This window comes from Somniosus microcephalus, chromosome 13 (assembly GCF_052327205.1).
Source record: "Somniosus microcephalus isolate GS21.2 chromosome 13, FLI_Smic_1.0, whole genome shotgun sequence".
Lineage (NCBI taxonomy): Eukaryota > Metazoa > Chordata > Chondrichthyes > Squaliformes > Somniosidae > Somniosus > Somniosus microcephalus.
Window position 1 is genome coordinate 61,961,035 of NC_140999.1, and position 12,934 is coordinate 61,973,968.

The 12,934-nt window shown below is 45.6% G+C and overlaps 1 protein-coding gene across 1 annotated transcript in view; it reads left to right on the forward strand.

The window, feature by feature from the left end:
* Positions 1-648: 648 nt before the first annotated feature.
* sirt6 (sirtuin 6) overlaps positions 649-12,934 on the forward strand; it is a 111,055-nt gene continuing 98,769 nt past the window's right edge. Inside the window, exons 1-2 of the mRNA XM_086004968.1 lie at positions 649-798; positions 4,021-4,203. Of these exons, the coding sequence (XP_085861094.1) occupies positions 4,043-4,203 (161 nt within the window). The 5' untranslated portion in view covers positions 649-798; positions 4,021-4,042. The remainder of the gene's footprint in view (positions 799-4,020; positions 4,204-12,934) is intronic.

The following is a 12,934-nucleotide window of genomic DNA, read 5'->3' on the forward strand; positions in this document are numbered from 1 at the left end:
TAGACTCTTTGCAGACAGTGGGAGAGGAGACTGATCCCATCCACCTGCTGATGAATTTGGTCCCATCTCGTACGGTGAAGGGACATTGTGTTAACCACCTTCTGTTGCAGCATGCTTCGAATAATGAGTCTGTTTCCTCATGTTTCAGGATTTGGAAATGGTGAACGTGTGCTGATCGGTTGTTTGCAAACTATTTAAATAAAGAACTTTATTTAATACCTTTCACAGATTCAGGATGGCGCAAAATGCTTTGCAACCAATGAACTACTACTGAAGTGTAGTCACTGTTATATGGGCAGACACAGCAACCAGTGTACGCAGAGCAAGGTCCCACAATGTTGACCAGGTCACTGGGAGAACTCCTCTGGTCTTCCTCAAATGGTACTTGTTAAGCAGGTAGACAGGTTTAACATTTTATCTGGAAAGAGGGCACGTCCCCCCTCCTCACTGTACTGAAGTGTCAGCCCAGATTGTGCGCTCAAGTGCCAGAGTGAGGCTTGTACACGTCATTCGGACTAGGGTGAGAATGCTGCCGACTGAGCCAAGCTGACACTTCACGTTTAGTTTTAACTTTACAAGGACCTGGGGCGGCAGAAAACTCCAGGAACCTGTTCCTAACCACTCCGTTGAGTTTTGAATTGAAACCAATTTCCGTTCTGTTGTGTTGCAGAGTTTTGATCCCCCTGAGGAACTGGAGAGGAAGGTGGTGGAATTGGCGGACCTGGTACGGAATGCCTCGTACGTGGTGGTGCACACTGGAGCCGGGATCAGTACGTCCTCGGGAATCCCTGACTTCAGGTACAGTGCCTTGGCTCCACTGGCCTGGTCCAGAGCAGTGCCCGGCGTCTGGATGTCCCGTTGATCTTCCTGGTGTATCTGGAACGCTTGATCTAAATGGTGCTGTCCTGTTGACTCACTGACAGTCTTCATGTGGCATGGATCCTGTTTATATTACAGCCCCTTAAAGTCTTACCACTCCACCTAAAATATAAACACAGTCATAAAATATATTTTTTAATTAATTCAAAAAAATGTTTTGTTTTATATTTCCACTTGTGGGAGAGTCCAAAACTAGGCGTCATAAATATAAGATAATCGCTTCTTTACCCAGCGAGTGGTTAGAATGTGGAACTCGCTACCATAAGGAGTAGTTGAGGTGAATAGTATAGATGCCTTTAAGGGGAAGATAGAAAAACATATGAGGGAGAAAGGAATAGAGGGTAACAACAGAAAATGCTGGAAAAACTCAGCAGGCCAGGCAATGAATAGAGGGTTATAGTGATCGGGTTAAATGAAATAAGGTGGGAGGAGGCTCATGTGGAGGATAAACACCGGCACAGACCTGTTGGGCTGAAAAGCCTGTTTCTGTGCTGTAATTTTGATGTAATTCTATTATTACTTAAATTCCTTCCTGGCCTCGCCCCTCCCAATCTCTGTATCTCCTCCAGCCCCTACCCCACCCCTCCCCAAACTCTCTTCCTCTGATCTGTTGTGAATTCCCCCTGCAATTGGGTACACCATTGACGACCATGCCTTCAGCCATCTAGGCCTTACGCTCTGGAATTCCCTCCTTCAACCTCTCCACCCCCCTCTCCTTTAAGACCCTCCCTACAACCAACCTCTTTCACCAAGCTTTTAGTCAGCCCTCCCGATATCTCCTTTGACTCGGTGATTATGCCTCTGAAGCGCCTTGGGTGGTTTTCTATGTTCAGGGTGCTATATAAATGCAAGTTGTTTAAGAAAACCCTAATGGTCCTAATCACTTGTCCTCATTAACTTTCACTTTGCCGTCTGGTACAGAGAATGGTGAATATCCTATGGGTTTGTCCTTAATAACAACTGGTCACGTTGCTTAAATAACCAACAATCAGTGGGGATCAACAGGACTTCTACCCAGTCATTCGGTCATGTGTATTGTATGATAGATTGCTTGGGGTCCGCTTTCTGTCAGAACCTGCAGTTACTTGAATCCTGTCGCATTTACAGGTTTGATGCAAGTTTGAAGGGAGGAGCTGATTATTTTCAGATTGTCGACAGCACATTAGAAAGAAATCCGAATTCTGCACCTCACTTGTTCTGTTCCCCGTGACGCAGCAGTAGTTCTCTCCAAGTGCCTGCAGGTGGTGGTGTTGAGGCATGGCAGTGCAATGTCTCAAGATAGTTCGTGCAATCTCCTGACCATCATCAAACAGCCAGCGACAAATATCCCCTCTGCTCCGTTCTAGGTCGCAAGCTGTGAAGATCAGAGTGGCAACACATTGAAATACCTCCCGAAAACACACCGGAACATAGTGGAAACTAGCCAGTAAATTAATGGTTGCAAAATGCCACCTTTAAAACGCGGGGAAGTAGAATCATAGAAAAGCAGGAGTAGACCATTCGGCCCTTCGAGCCTGCTCCACCATTCAATATGATCATGGCTGATCCTCTATCTCAATACCATATTCCCGCTCTCTCCCCATACCCCTTGATGCCTTTTGTGTCTAGAAATCTATCTATCTCCTTAAATATATTCAGTGACTTGGCCTCCACAGCCTTCTGTGGTGGAGAATTCCACGGGTTCACCACCCTCTGAGTGAAGAAATTTCTCCTCATCTCACTCCTAAATGTCCTACCCCGTATCCTGAGACTGTGACCCCTCATTCTAGACCCCCAGCCAGGGGAAACATGCTCCCTGCATCCAGTCTGTCTAGCCCTGTCAGAATTTTATACATTTCAATGAGATCCCCTCTCATTCTTCTAAACTCTAGTGAATACAGGCCGAGTCGACCTAATCTCTCCTCATACGACAGCCCTGTAGAATATGAAATGCAGAGCCTTGTTAAATTTGCCCAATGGGTGGCAGGGTGCTCCTTGTGACCCCTCCCTCTGGGCGCTAATGTTCTCAGTATCTTGCCAAAATAGCATTCATCCTCCAGTGAAGAAACTTAAGATCTTGGCAGCAGCTCAGGATGAAATTGTGCTCCAATGTGATCTTATTGGTATTGCCCCCTTATTGCTTCCACTCTTACCTACCCATTCGTACCCAGAGCATCGCCAGCAATGACTTCTCTCCCACCACGGCACTGTTACCTCAACTCCCCCCAGGATCTAACCTTCCCCCCCTTCCTCTTCCTTAACTACATGCTGCCCCATGGCGACATCATCCAAAGACATGGGGTCAGCTTCCACATAAACGCTGATGATCCCCAGCTCTACCTCTCCACCACCCCTCTCGATCCATCTACTGCCTCTGCTGTCAGATTGCTTCTCTGACATCAGCTGCATTTTCCTCCAGTTAAGCATTGAAGACCAAAGCCTATGTTTTCGGGCCTCCCTCCCCCTTCCACCACAAAGACCGCCTACTTCCACCTCTAATGTCACCCGCCTCTGCCCATCTGCTCCTGAAGCCCTCATCTGTGCTTTTGTTATCTCCAGACTTGACGATTCCAATGTTCTCGTGGCCAGCCCGAGGAGTGGATTAGTGCTGGTAGGCAAGTGTAAATGGCATTGTTGCTGTGCCTTGTGATACAAAATTGATTCTGGGCCTTCGGTACAATGTAGCTATCAGAGTGCAGCCATCGCACTGCAAATCTGGGAGAGTGCCACCCTGGTAGGGGTCATCCCTGCTGGCACGTTTGGAAGCGGTCAGCTGTTGGCAGGTTTAGACTTTGATTTGAATGTAGCCCTGCCAGCGGACTGCCACTCCTAAGCCTGGCAGTAGGGATGACCCCTACCTGGGTGGCGCACTGCATTGGGTCCAGTGTAATGGCTATATCGAATGCCCAGAACCAATGTCGCATTTGCCATTGGAGCAAATGTCATCTGGCAGCGCTTCCAATAAAATTCGATGGATAAGCCAAGGGTTGTGTGATGCAGAATGATGGGTCGCACAGCTGATGTGGTGGCACCATGTTTCAGGTGAATCACAGTGCAGTGCTTGTACCACTGTGAAAGCCACAGCTGGAATCCCAGCGAGCAGCCTCAGAATGAAGGCTTGCCAGCCCAATTTGTAAAACCGTTAAATGGTGATGTTGACAGGGGACCACGTGGCGTGTGGACGATGGAGGAACGGGGCCTGGAGCCCAAGTTTGACACCACCTTCGAGGCAGCCAGGCCTTCCAAGACCCACATGGCACTGGTGGCACTTCAGAGGATCGGCCTGGTGAAGTACGTGGTCAGTCAGAATGTGGATGGACTTCATGTACGGTCAGGTCTCCCCAGGTAGGTCTTTTAGGTAGTTTAACTGTGTTTTTCTGATTTATAAATCTTTAAGCAGGTTGTCTCAAAGCTATTCTGCTGCAGGCATTTCTAAACACTGAAGAGAAGGTAACTCTACTGGTAAATACTGTCTGACGGATGGACCAAGACACAGATCAGCTCCACCAACATACTTCTAAAAATGTTTTAAAGTTTCGCCTTTTACAATGTCTAAATTTTAGAGAAAATGGCGTTGACCTACAGGGTAGATGCTGGGAGGATGTTTCCCCTGGCTGGGGAGTCTAGAACTAGAGGGTCACAGTCTCAGAATAAGGGGTCAGCCATTTAGGACTGAGCTGAGGAGAAATTTATTCACTCAAATGAATCTTTGGAATTCTCTACCCCAGAGAGCTGTGGATGCTCAGCCGTTGAGTATATTCAAGACCAGAGATCGATAGATTTTTGGATACTAAGGGAATCAAGGGATATGGGGATAGTGTGAGAAGGCGGAGTTGAGGTCGAAGATCAGCCATGATCTTGTTGAATGGAGGAGCAGGCTCGAAGGGCTGAATGGCCTACTCCTATTTCTTACGTTCTTATGACCTATGCACATGATCCCACTTATTTAGAAAGAACTAGGTCAAATGTCATTTGAGATATCTGATGGCCAGTTAACCCTAATATAGGGTGCCTAAGTCTCTGAAGCTCTGCCTGGTCATGGATTTAATATTGAGAGCATTAATCCAAATATATGGACTTATAGAATAGGAAGATGCTCTCCCGAGCTCGCATAATCCATTCAATATTAAATGTATAACTCATGGCTAAGACGTTTGACTCCTTCAAGGAACTATCTATAGCAGACCTTTAAAGGGAATTACATTGCATTGAAGTACCCTTGAATCCTAAATGAGATGCATCTGTACACTTCTCAGCATCCTGTTTCCATTGCCCTGCTGTATGCTTTAGAATTGCTAGTTAGAGACAGACATTTTGTGTGCAGCTGCCCTGTGACATCATGAAGTCCTGTGCTTGTGACATCTTGAGTGGGGACAGTAGGTTGTGGGTAAAATCTCCTGTCTTTGATGTCACGGGGGTGTTGGGGGGGGGGGGGGCGAATATAAAGTGGGCAGTAGGACGCAACAGAGAAATGCTGATAGATGTACATAAATTATGCAAAGCTTCCTCTCTGTAGTAGAGCAAGTAATGTGAAGTGATGCCCTGTACAAGAGTTGTTTCACAGACATATGTCTGTAGATCCCTGGTCTGCAAAGTGTCCTTCATTTTTCATTAAAGGAAAACTGTCTTTGAGGAGCAAGTTAACACAGTGCTGGAGCTCCACTGAAAGTACCAGCTGAATTCAGTGACATAATCTACAATCTCCACATACTAAGCACCATTGCCTTGGTCCCCAATCTAATATGAGAATTTTTTTTTAAATTAATATTTCAAGCCGCTCTTCTCTTCCCCCACCCACCCCCCCCCCCCAAAAAAAAAATCCCACTATCCCACTCACTTAAGTGAAAGAACGGAGGGAGTAGCGCAGGGGTATGGGAACGGTCGTGAGTCAGGAGAACTGGCCATCAAAATATCTTATAGGAACACCATTTCTCTGATCTTCCCTACCGCAGGTACCTGGGGATATTTTTGCTCAAAGGAATCATATTAATTGAAAACGTACAAGTACAATGTGTCCTGCCAACTTCGAGCTATAACTATCTCTTGCTGAGGCTGACTGTAACTGACTTCCCTGCTTCACCAACTGTGTGTTCGTCAGTTAGCATCACTTGATTATCTTCACCCAGAGAGTGGTGAACCTGTGGAATTCTCTACCACACAAGGCAGTTAAGGCCAATTCATTAAATATATTCAAGAAGGAGTTAGATATATTTCTTAAGGCTAAAGGGATATGGGGAGAAAGCAGGGACCGGGTACTGAATTTGGATGATCAGCCATGATCTCATTAAATGGCGGAACAGGCTCAAGGGGCCGAATGGCTTACTCCTGCTCCTATCTTCTATGATTCTATAATCCCATCATTGGCTGGGTCACCTCCACCTCCACTCACTATCTGTGAGTACTGATTGCAAAAGCAGCTAGCACCATCTGTTCACTGGATCCATTGCTGTAATTGCTTTACGATGTCCCCAAGTCAGCTGGAATTAATGGCATTTATTTCTTGCCTATCCGTGCAGAAGAATCTTCTTTTTTGCAAGCATTTGTCAATTTAAGCAGACTTGTCAGTGGCAAGTGTATTTACTTCATCTTGCTTTTATGTAGCCTTTAAATATTCCAAAGTGTCCACTTTTTATTTCTCCGTTCTATTGACAGTGGAAAAATTTAGTTGCACGCAGGCAGTAAGCTGGTTGGAGGCCCTGAGTTGGGCCATCCTACTGGAGAACTCCTCTTGCATTGTCACCTGTTATTTGGCATTTGTTGTAAGCTAAACATTGAGCATTTTTCAGTCACCACTGGCTTTATTTAAAGGGAGAAAGAAAGAACTTGCATTTCTTTAGCACCTTTCGCAACCTCAATGTCCTAAGGCGCTTCACAGCCAATTTTGAAATGTAGTCACTGTTGCAATGTAGGAAACATGGCAGCTAATTTGCACACAGCAAGCTCCCACAACCATAGATACATAGGTACATAGATACATAGAAGATAGGAGCAGGAGTAGGCCATTCGGTTCCTCGAGCCTGCTCCGCCATTCAATGAGATCATGGCTGATCATCCAAATTGAGTACCCTGTCCCTGCTTTCTCCCCATATCCCTTGATCCCTTTAGCCTTAAGAAATATATCTAACTCTGTCTTCAATATATTTAATGAACTGGCCTCTACTGCCTTCTGTGGTAGAGAATTCCACAGGTTCACCACTCTCCGGGTGAAGAAATTCCTCCTCATCTCTGTCCTAAATGGCTTACCCCTTATCCTTAGACTGTGACCCCTGGTTCTAGACACCCTGGCCATCGGGAACATCCTTCCTGCATCAAGGCTGTCTAGTCCTGTTAGAATTTTATAAGTTTCAATGAGATCCCCTCTCACTCTTCTAAACTCCAGCGAGTATAAGCCCAATCGACCCAATCTCTCCACCTGCCATCCCAGGTATCAGCCTGGTGAATCTTCGCTGCACTCCCTCCACGGCAAGAACATACTTCCTCAGATAAGGCGATCAAAACTGCACACAATACTCAAGGTGTGGTCTCACCAAGGCCCTGTACAACTGCAGCAAGACATCCTTGTTCCTGTACTTGAACCCTCTCGCTACAAAGGCCAACATACCATTTGCCTTCTTAACCGCCTGCTGCACCTGCATGCTTACCTTCAGCGACTGGTGCACAAGGACACCCAGGTCTCATTGCACTTCCCCTTCTCCCAATCTATTGCCATTCAGATAATAATCTGCCTTCCTGTTTTTGACACCAAAGTGGATAACCTCGCATTTATCCACGTTATATTGCATCTGCCATGCTTCTGCCCAATCACCCAACCTGTCCAAATCATACTGGAGTTTCTCGGCATCCTCCTCACAGCATACACGCCCACCCAGCTTTGTGTCGTCTGCAAACTTGGAGATATAACATCTAGTTCCCTTGTCTAGATCATTAATATATATTGTGAATAGCTGGGGTCCTCGGACCGATCCCTGCGGTACCCCACTAGTCACTGCCTGCCACTCGGAAAAAGACCCATTTAATCCAACTCTTTGCTTTCTGTCTGCCAACCAGATCTCTATCCAAGTCAATACCTTGCCCCCAATCTCATGTGCCTTAACTTTACACGCTAATCTCTTATGCGGGACCTTATCGAAAGCCTTCTGAAAGTCCAAATACACCACATCCCCTGGTTCTCCCTTACCTATTTTACCAGTTACATCCTCAAAAAATTCCAGTAGATTAGTCAAGCACGATTTACCTTTTGTAAATCCATGTTGACTTTGTCCGATCCTGTCACTGTTTTCCAAGTGCTCTGCTTTTACATCTTTTATAATGGACTCTAGCATTTTCCCCACTACCGATGTCAGGCTTACCGGTCTGTAATTCCCCATTTTCTCTCTATCACCTTTTTTGAATAGTGGGGTAACATTAGCTACCCTCCAATCCATGGGTACTGTTCCAGAGTCTATCGAATTTTAGAAGATGACCAGCAATGCATCTACTATTTCTAGGGCCACTTCCTTAAGTACCCTAGGATGTAGATTATCAGGCCCTGGGGATTTATCGGCCTTCAATCCCGTCAATTTCCCTAACACCATTTCCCTACAAATACTGATTTCTTTCAGTTCCTCCCTCTCATTAGACCCTATGTTCCCTGACATCTCTGGGAGGTTATTTGTGTCCTCCTTTGTGAAGACAGAACCAAAGTATGTATTTAATTGGTCAGCCATTTCTTTGTTCCGCATTATAAATTCCCCTGATTCTGACTGCAAGGGACCTACGCTTGACTTCACCAATCTTTTTCTCTTCACATATCTATAAAAGCTTTTATAGTCACTTTTTATGTTCCCTGCAAGTTTACTCTCACTCTATTTTCCCCTTCTTAATTAATCCCTTTGTCCTCCTTTGTTGAATCCTAAACAGCTCCCAATCCTCAGGTTTACTGCTTTTTCTGGCCAATTTATATGTCCTCTCCTTGGATCTTATGCTATCCCTAATTTCCCTTGTTAGCCACGGTTGAGTCACCTTTTTTGTTTTGTTTTTATGCCAAACTGGGATGAACAAATTCTGTAGTTCATCCATGCGATCTTTGAATGTTTGCCATTGCCTATCCACCGTCAACCCTTTGAGTAACATTCCCCAATCAATCCTACCCAACTCGCGCCTCATACAATCGTAGTTTCCTTTATTTAAATTCAGGACCCTAGTCTCTGAGTCAACTACTTCACTCTCCATCTTAATGAAGAATTCTATCATATTATGATCGCTCTGACCCAAGGGGCCTCGCACAACAAGATTGCTAATTAATCCAGCAATGTAATCATGACCAGGTAATCTGTTTTTTAGTGATGTTGGTTAAGAGATAAATATTTAGGACACCAGGGAGAACTCCCCTCCTCCCCTTCAAAATAGTGCCGTGGAATCTTTTACATCCACCCAAGAAGGCAGACGGGACCTCGGTTTAACGTCTTGTCCGAAAGATGGCACCTCTGACAGTGCAGCTCTCCCTCAGTACTGCACTAAAGTGTCATCCTAGATTTTGTGCTCAAGTCTCTGGAATTCTCGTCCCTATTTAAAACATAACAACACCATGGCACATTGCCCATTTGATAGCCTATTACAGGCTTTGAGTAATAAGTCTGTTTTGTCTCCGTTATTGGCTATTTAATCTAGTAGGGATTTTCAGTTTAAGCTATAACATGTTTCTGATATAAACTCGGGCTTAGGGATTTAAGGGTTAATTCTCAAAGGCCCAGCATCCTTTTTGTCACTTTGACACATAAGTGGTGCAAAGATGGAATTGTTAATGAGCTCAACCTGGAGTTAATGAGCCAGCCATTGAAGCTGTCACCCATAACAATCTGAGACAATAGCTGACGCATCATCTGGTTTCAGACATTTCCAGTGAGCATTCACACTTGAGATGGTGTTCTTGTATACACAACATGGAGTTATCTTTTCAGGGTCCACTCTTCGGAAGGCACTGAGTGGTTTAATTGTCAGCCCTACAGTTCAACCTGCCACCCAGGCAATATTGAGCGGAAGGCAGTCTCCTGAACATAAGGTATCTGAGGTCCTCTTAGAAGAGTTATCAGCATTGTTGAACCTGAGAGAATATTTAAGGCAGGCCCAAAATTCTTGACAGCCTCTTCATCCACCCCCACCATCAAAATTTGAATCCACATCTATATCAGCTCGGTGTTTATAGTTTCTATAAAGCTTTACTAGCCAGCCTCCTTGCCTTCACTGTTTTAAAACTACAACTCATTCAGAATGCTGCACCTCCATTTTCAACTGCACAAAGTCCTGCATTTCCAGCAACCCAATCCTTGCCGAGCGCCATCGACTCTGACTGCCAAATTGACTTCAAGGCCCTTGTCCTCACTTGATGATTGACCTTCAACCACCACAATCATCTTCCTTTGTGCTAGTACGATAGCAAAATACTGCGAATGCTGGAAATCCGAAATAACAACAGAAAATGCTGGAAAAACTCAGCAGGCCAGGCAACAACCGTGGAGAGAGAAATAGAGTCAGCGTTTCAGGTCGAAATCCTTCATCGGGCCTGAGAAAAAACGCAGGAAATGAAACGGATTAAAAGGCCAGTTTGGGGGCTGGGAAATGGGGGAGGGGATGAAAGAAAAAAGGGAAGTGAAGAGACATTAAGAGGTATTCAAGATGAGACGAGATGGTAATAGGACAAGTAAAGAGACAAAAGACGGCTCTAGATTAGGTGTGAAATGCGCTGGCAGAATGAGAGACAGCTGCCATGTGGGAGAGAAAAAAGGGGGGAAGGGCATAAACCAAAGGTAAAAGGGGCCGAGGTTATGATCTGAAATTGTTGAACTCGATATTGAGTCCGGAAGGCTATCCTTTGTGCTAGGTATAACTCCAGCCAGTGGAGAGTTTTCCCCCTCCGATTCCCATTGACTTTAGTTTTACTAGGGCCCCTTGATGCCACACTCAGTCAAATGCTGCCTTGATGCCCAGGGCAGTCACTCTCGCCTCACCTCTAGAATTCAGCTTCTTTGACCATGTTTAGACCTTAAGGCCATTGGTGGCTGTGCTTCGGCTGTCTAAGCCCTGAGTTCTGGAATTCCTTCCTTAAAAACTACTTCTTGGACCAAGCTTTTGGTCACCGATCCTATTATTTCCTTATGTGGCGTGGCATCAAATTTTTGTTTGATAACGCTTCTGTGAAGCACCTTGGGTCGTTTTACTATGTTAAAGGTGCTATATAAATGCATGTTGTTGATGTAAAACCCTCCTGACCCAGAAGAGTTTGACATTGTCGCAGTGTGCCTGAAAAAAAATATTCCATTTTACAGCATGAGCACAAACAAAATCAACTGAAAGAAGTGGCATTGGCAGTGACCTGGAGTGCTTTTTATCCCTTTGGACTGAGGTTGGTGGATGGCCACAGCAGCCTGAGGAGAAAATAAATACATTTCGATACCTCTGAGAAAATCCACCTAACGCCTAACGAGAGAGATTTGTTCTTTTAAAAGCCGGGTTCCCATTTGAGGAAAAGGAAAATATGTTCTGCAATTTCAACGTCTTTGGGTCTGAATTCACTCAGGTTCGAGGCAAGTACTGTTTAAATGTCATTTCCAATTTTTAGTGATGACATTTAAATCATGTACAGCAATGGGCAATGATTTTTTTTTACTGATGGGCTTTGCATGTCTGTTCTGATAATACTGAGAGGATGTTTTTGTTGGATATATTTCCTAATCAGCCAATGGTTATTGGATGCCTTTGCGAGTAACTAGACTCTACATTGGATTTTAAATGTAATTATTTACGGCAGCTGGGGTTTCTTGTCAGACTTGAATGAATTTATCACAGATCATCACAGAAATGCTTGTAAAATGCTTTAATCCTCTGAATGAGGCAAATAAAATCAGTTGAACTAAAGTTCTGGCTCAGACCTTGAGCTTTATACAGTCCTACATTAGTATGATGTTCCTGGCATTGTAGAAACTTTCCATACCTCGGGAGCCTACTGTCAACAAGGGCAGACGTCGATGACGAAGTCCAACACCGCCTTCAGTGTGCCAGTGTAGCCTTCGGTCGCCTGAGGAAGAGAGTGTTTGAAGACCAGGACCTCAAACCCGGCACTAAGCTCATGGTCTACAGAGCAGCAGTGATACCCGCCCTCCTGTATGCCTCAGAGACATGGGCCATGCACAGCAGGCACCTCAAAGCACTGGAGAGGTACCACCAACGCTGCCTCCGCAAGATCCTGCAAATCCATTGGCAGGATAGGCGCACCAACCTCAGTGTTCTCGCTCATGCCAACATCCCCAGCATCGAAGCTTTGACCAAGCTTGATCAGTTCTGATGGATGGGTCACATTGTCCGCATGCCCGATACGAGACTCCAAAAACAAGCACTCAGCTCTGACACGGCAAGAGAGCCCCAGGTGGGCAGAGGAAACGCTTCAAGGACACCCTCAAAGCCTCCTTGGAAAAAGTGCAACATCCCCACCGACACCTGGGAATCCCTGGCCCAAGACCGCACAAAGTGGAAGAGAAGCATCCGGGAAGGCGCCGAACACCTCGAGTCTCTTCGCCGGGAGAAAGCGGAAGCCAAGCGCAAGAAGCGCACGTCAACCCAAGCACCCCACCGACCCGCCCCTTCAACCACCATCTGCCCCACCTGTGACAGAGACTGTGGGTCCCACATTGGACTAATCAGTCACCTGAGAGTTTATTTTTAACGTGGAAGCAAGTCATCCTCGGTTCCGAGGGACTGCCTAAGAGAAGAGTCAGACAACTAACTGCATCTGTCTGCTTCTCACTTGGTTCCTCTAGACCTGTGGGGGTCCTGTTCGAAGTTGCTGTACGATCTGGGTGGCTAACATAATCCTTTTAAAGGGTGATAAAACTCTTTGACTGGAAGTGCACTCCTAGCTGTCTGGCTATTTTTTTTAATGGAGCGCTCCCTCGGAGAGCCACCATTCCAGACAATGATCCCTGTAAGCTGTGCTTTGTTCCGCTTAGCCTGTATCTTTTAATGTGCAGTCCCTTTAAATTGCTGCATATGCGCGGTATTCACGATATGAAAGCCGGTGAGCGGCCTGTGCGGGACCTTGCAC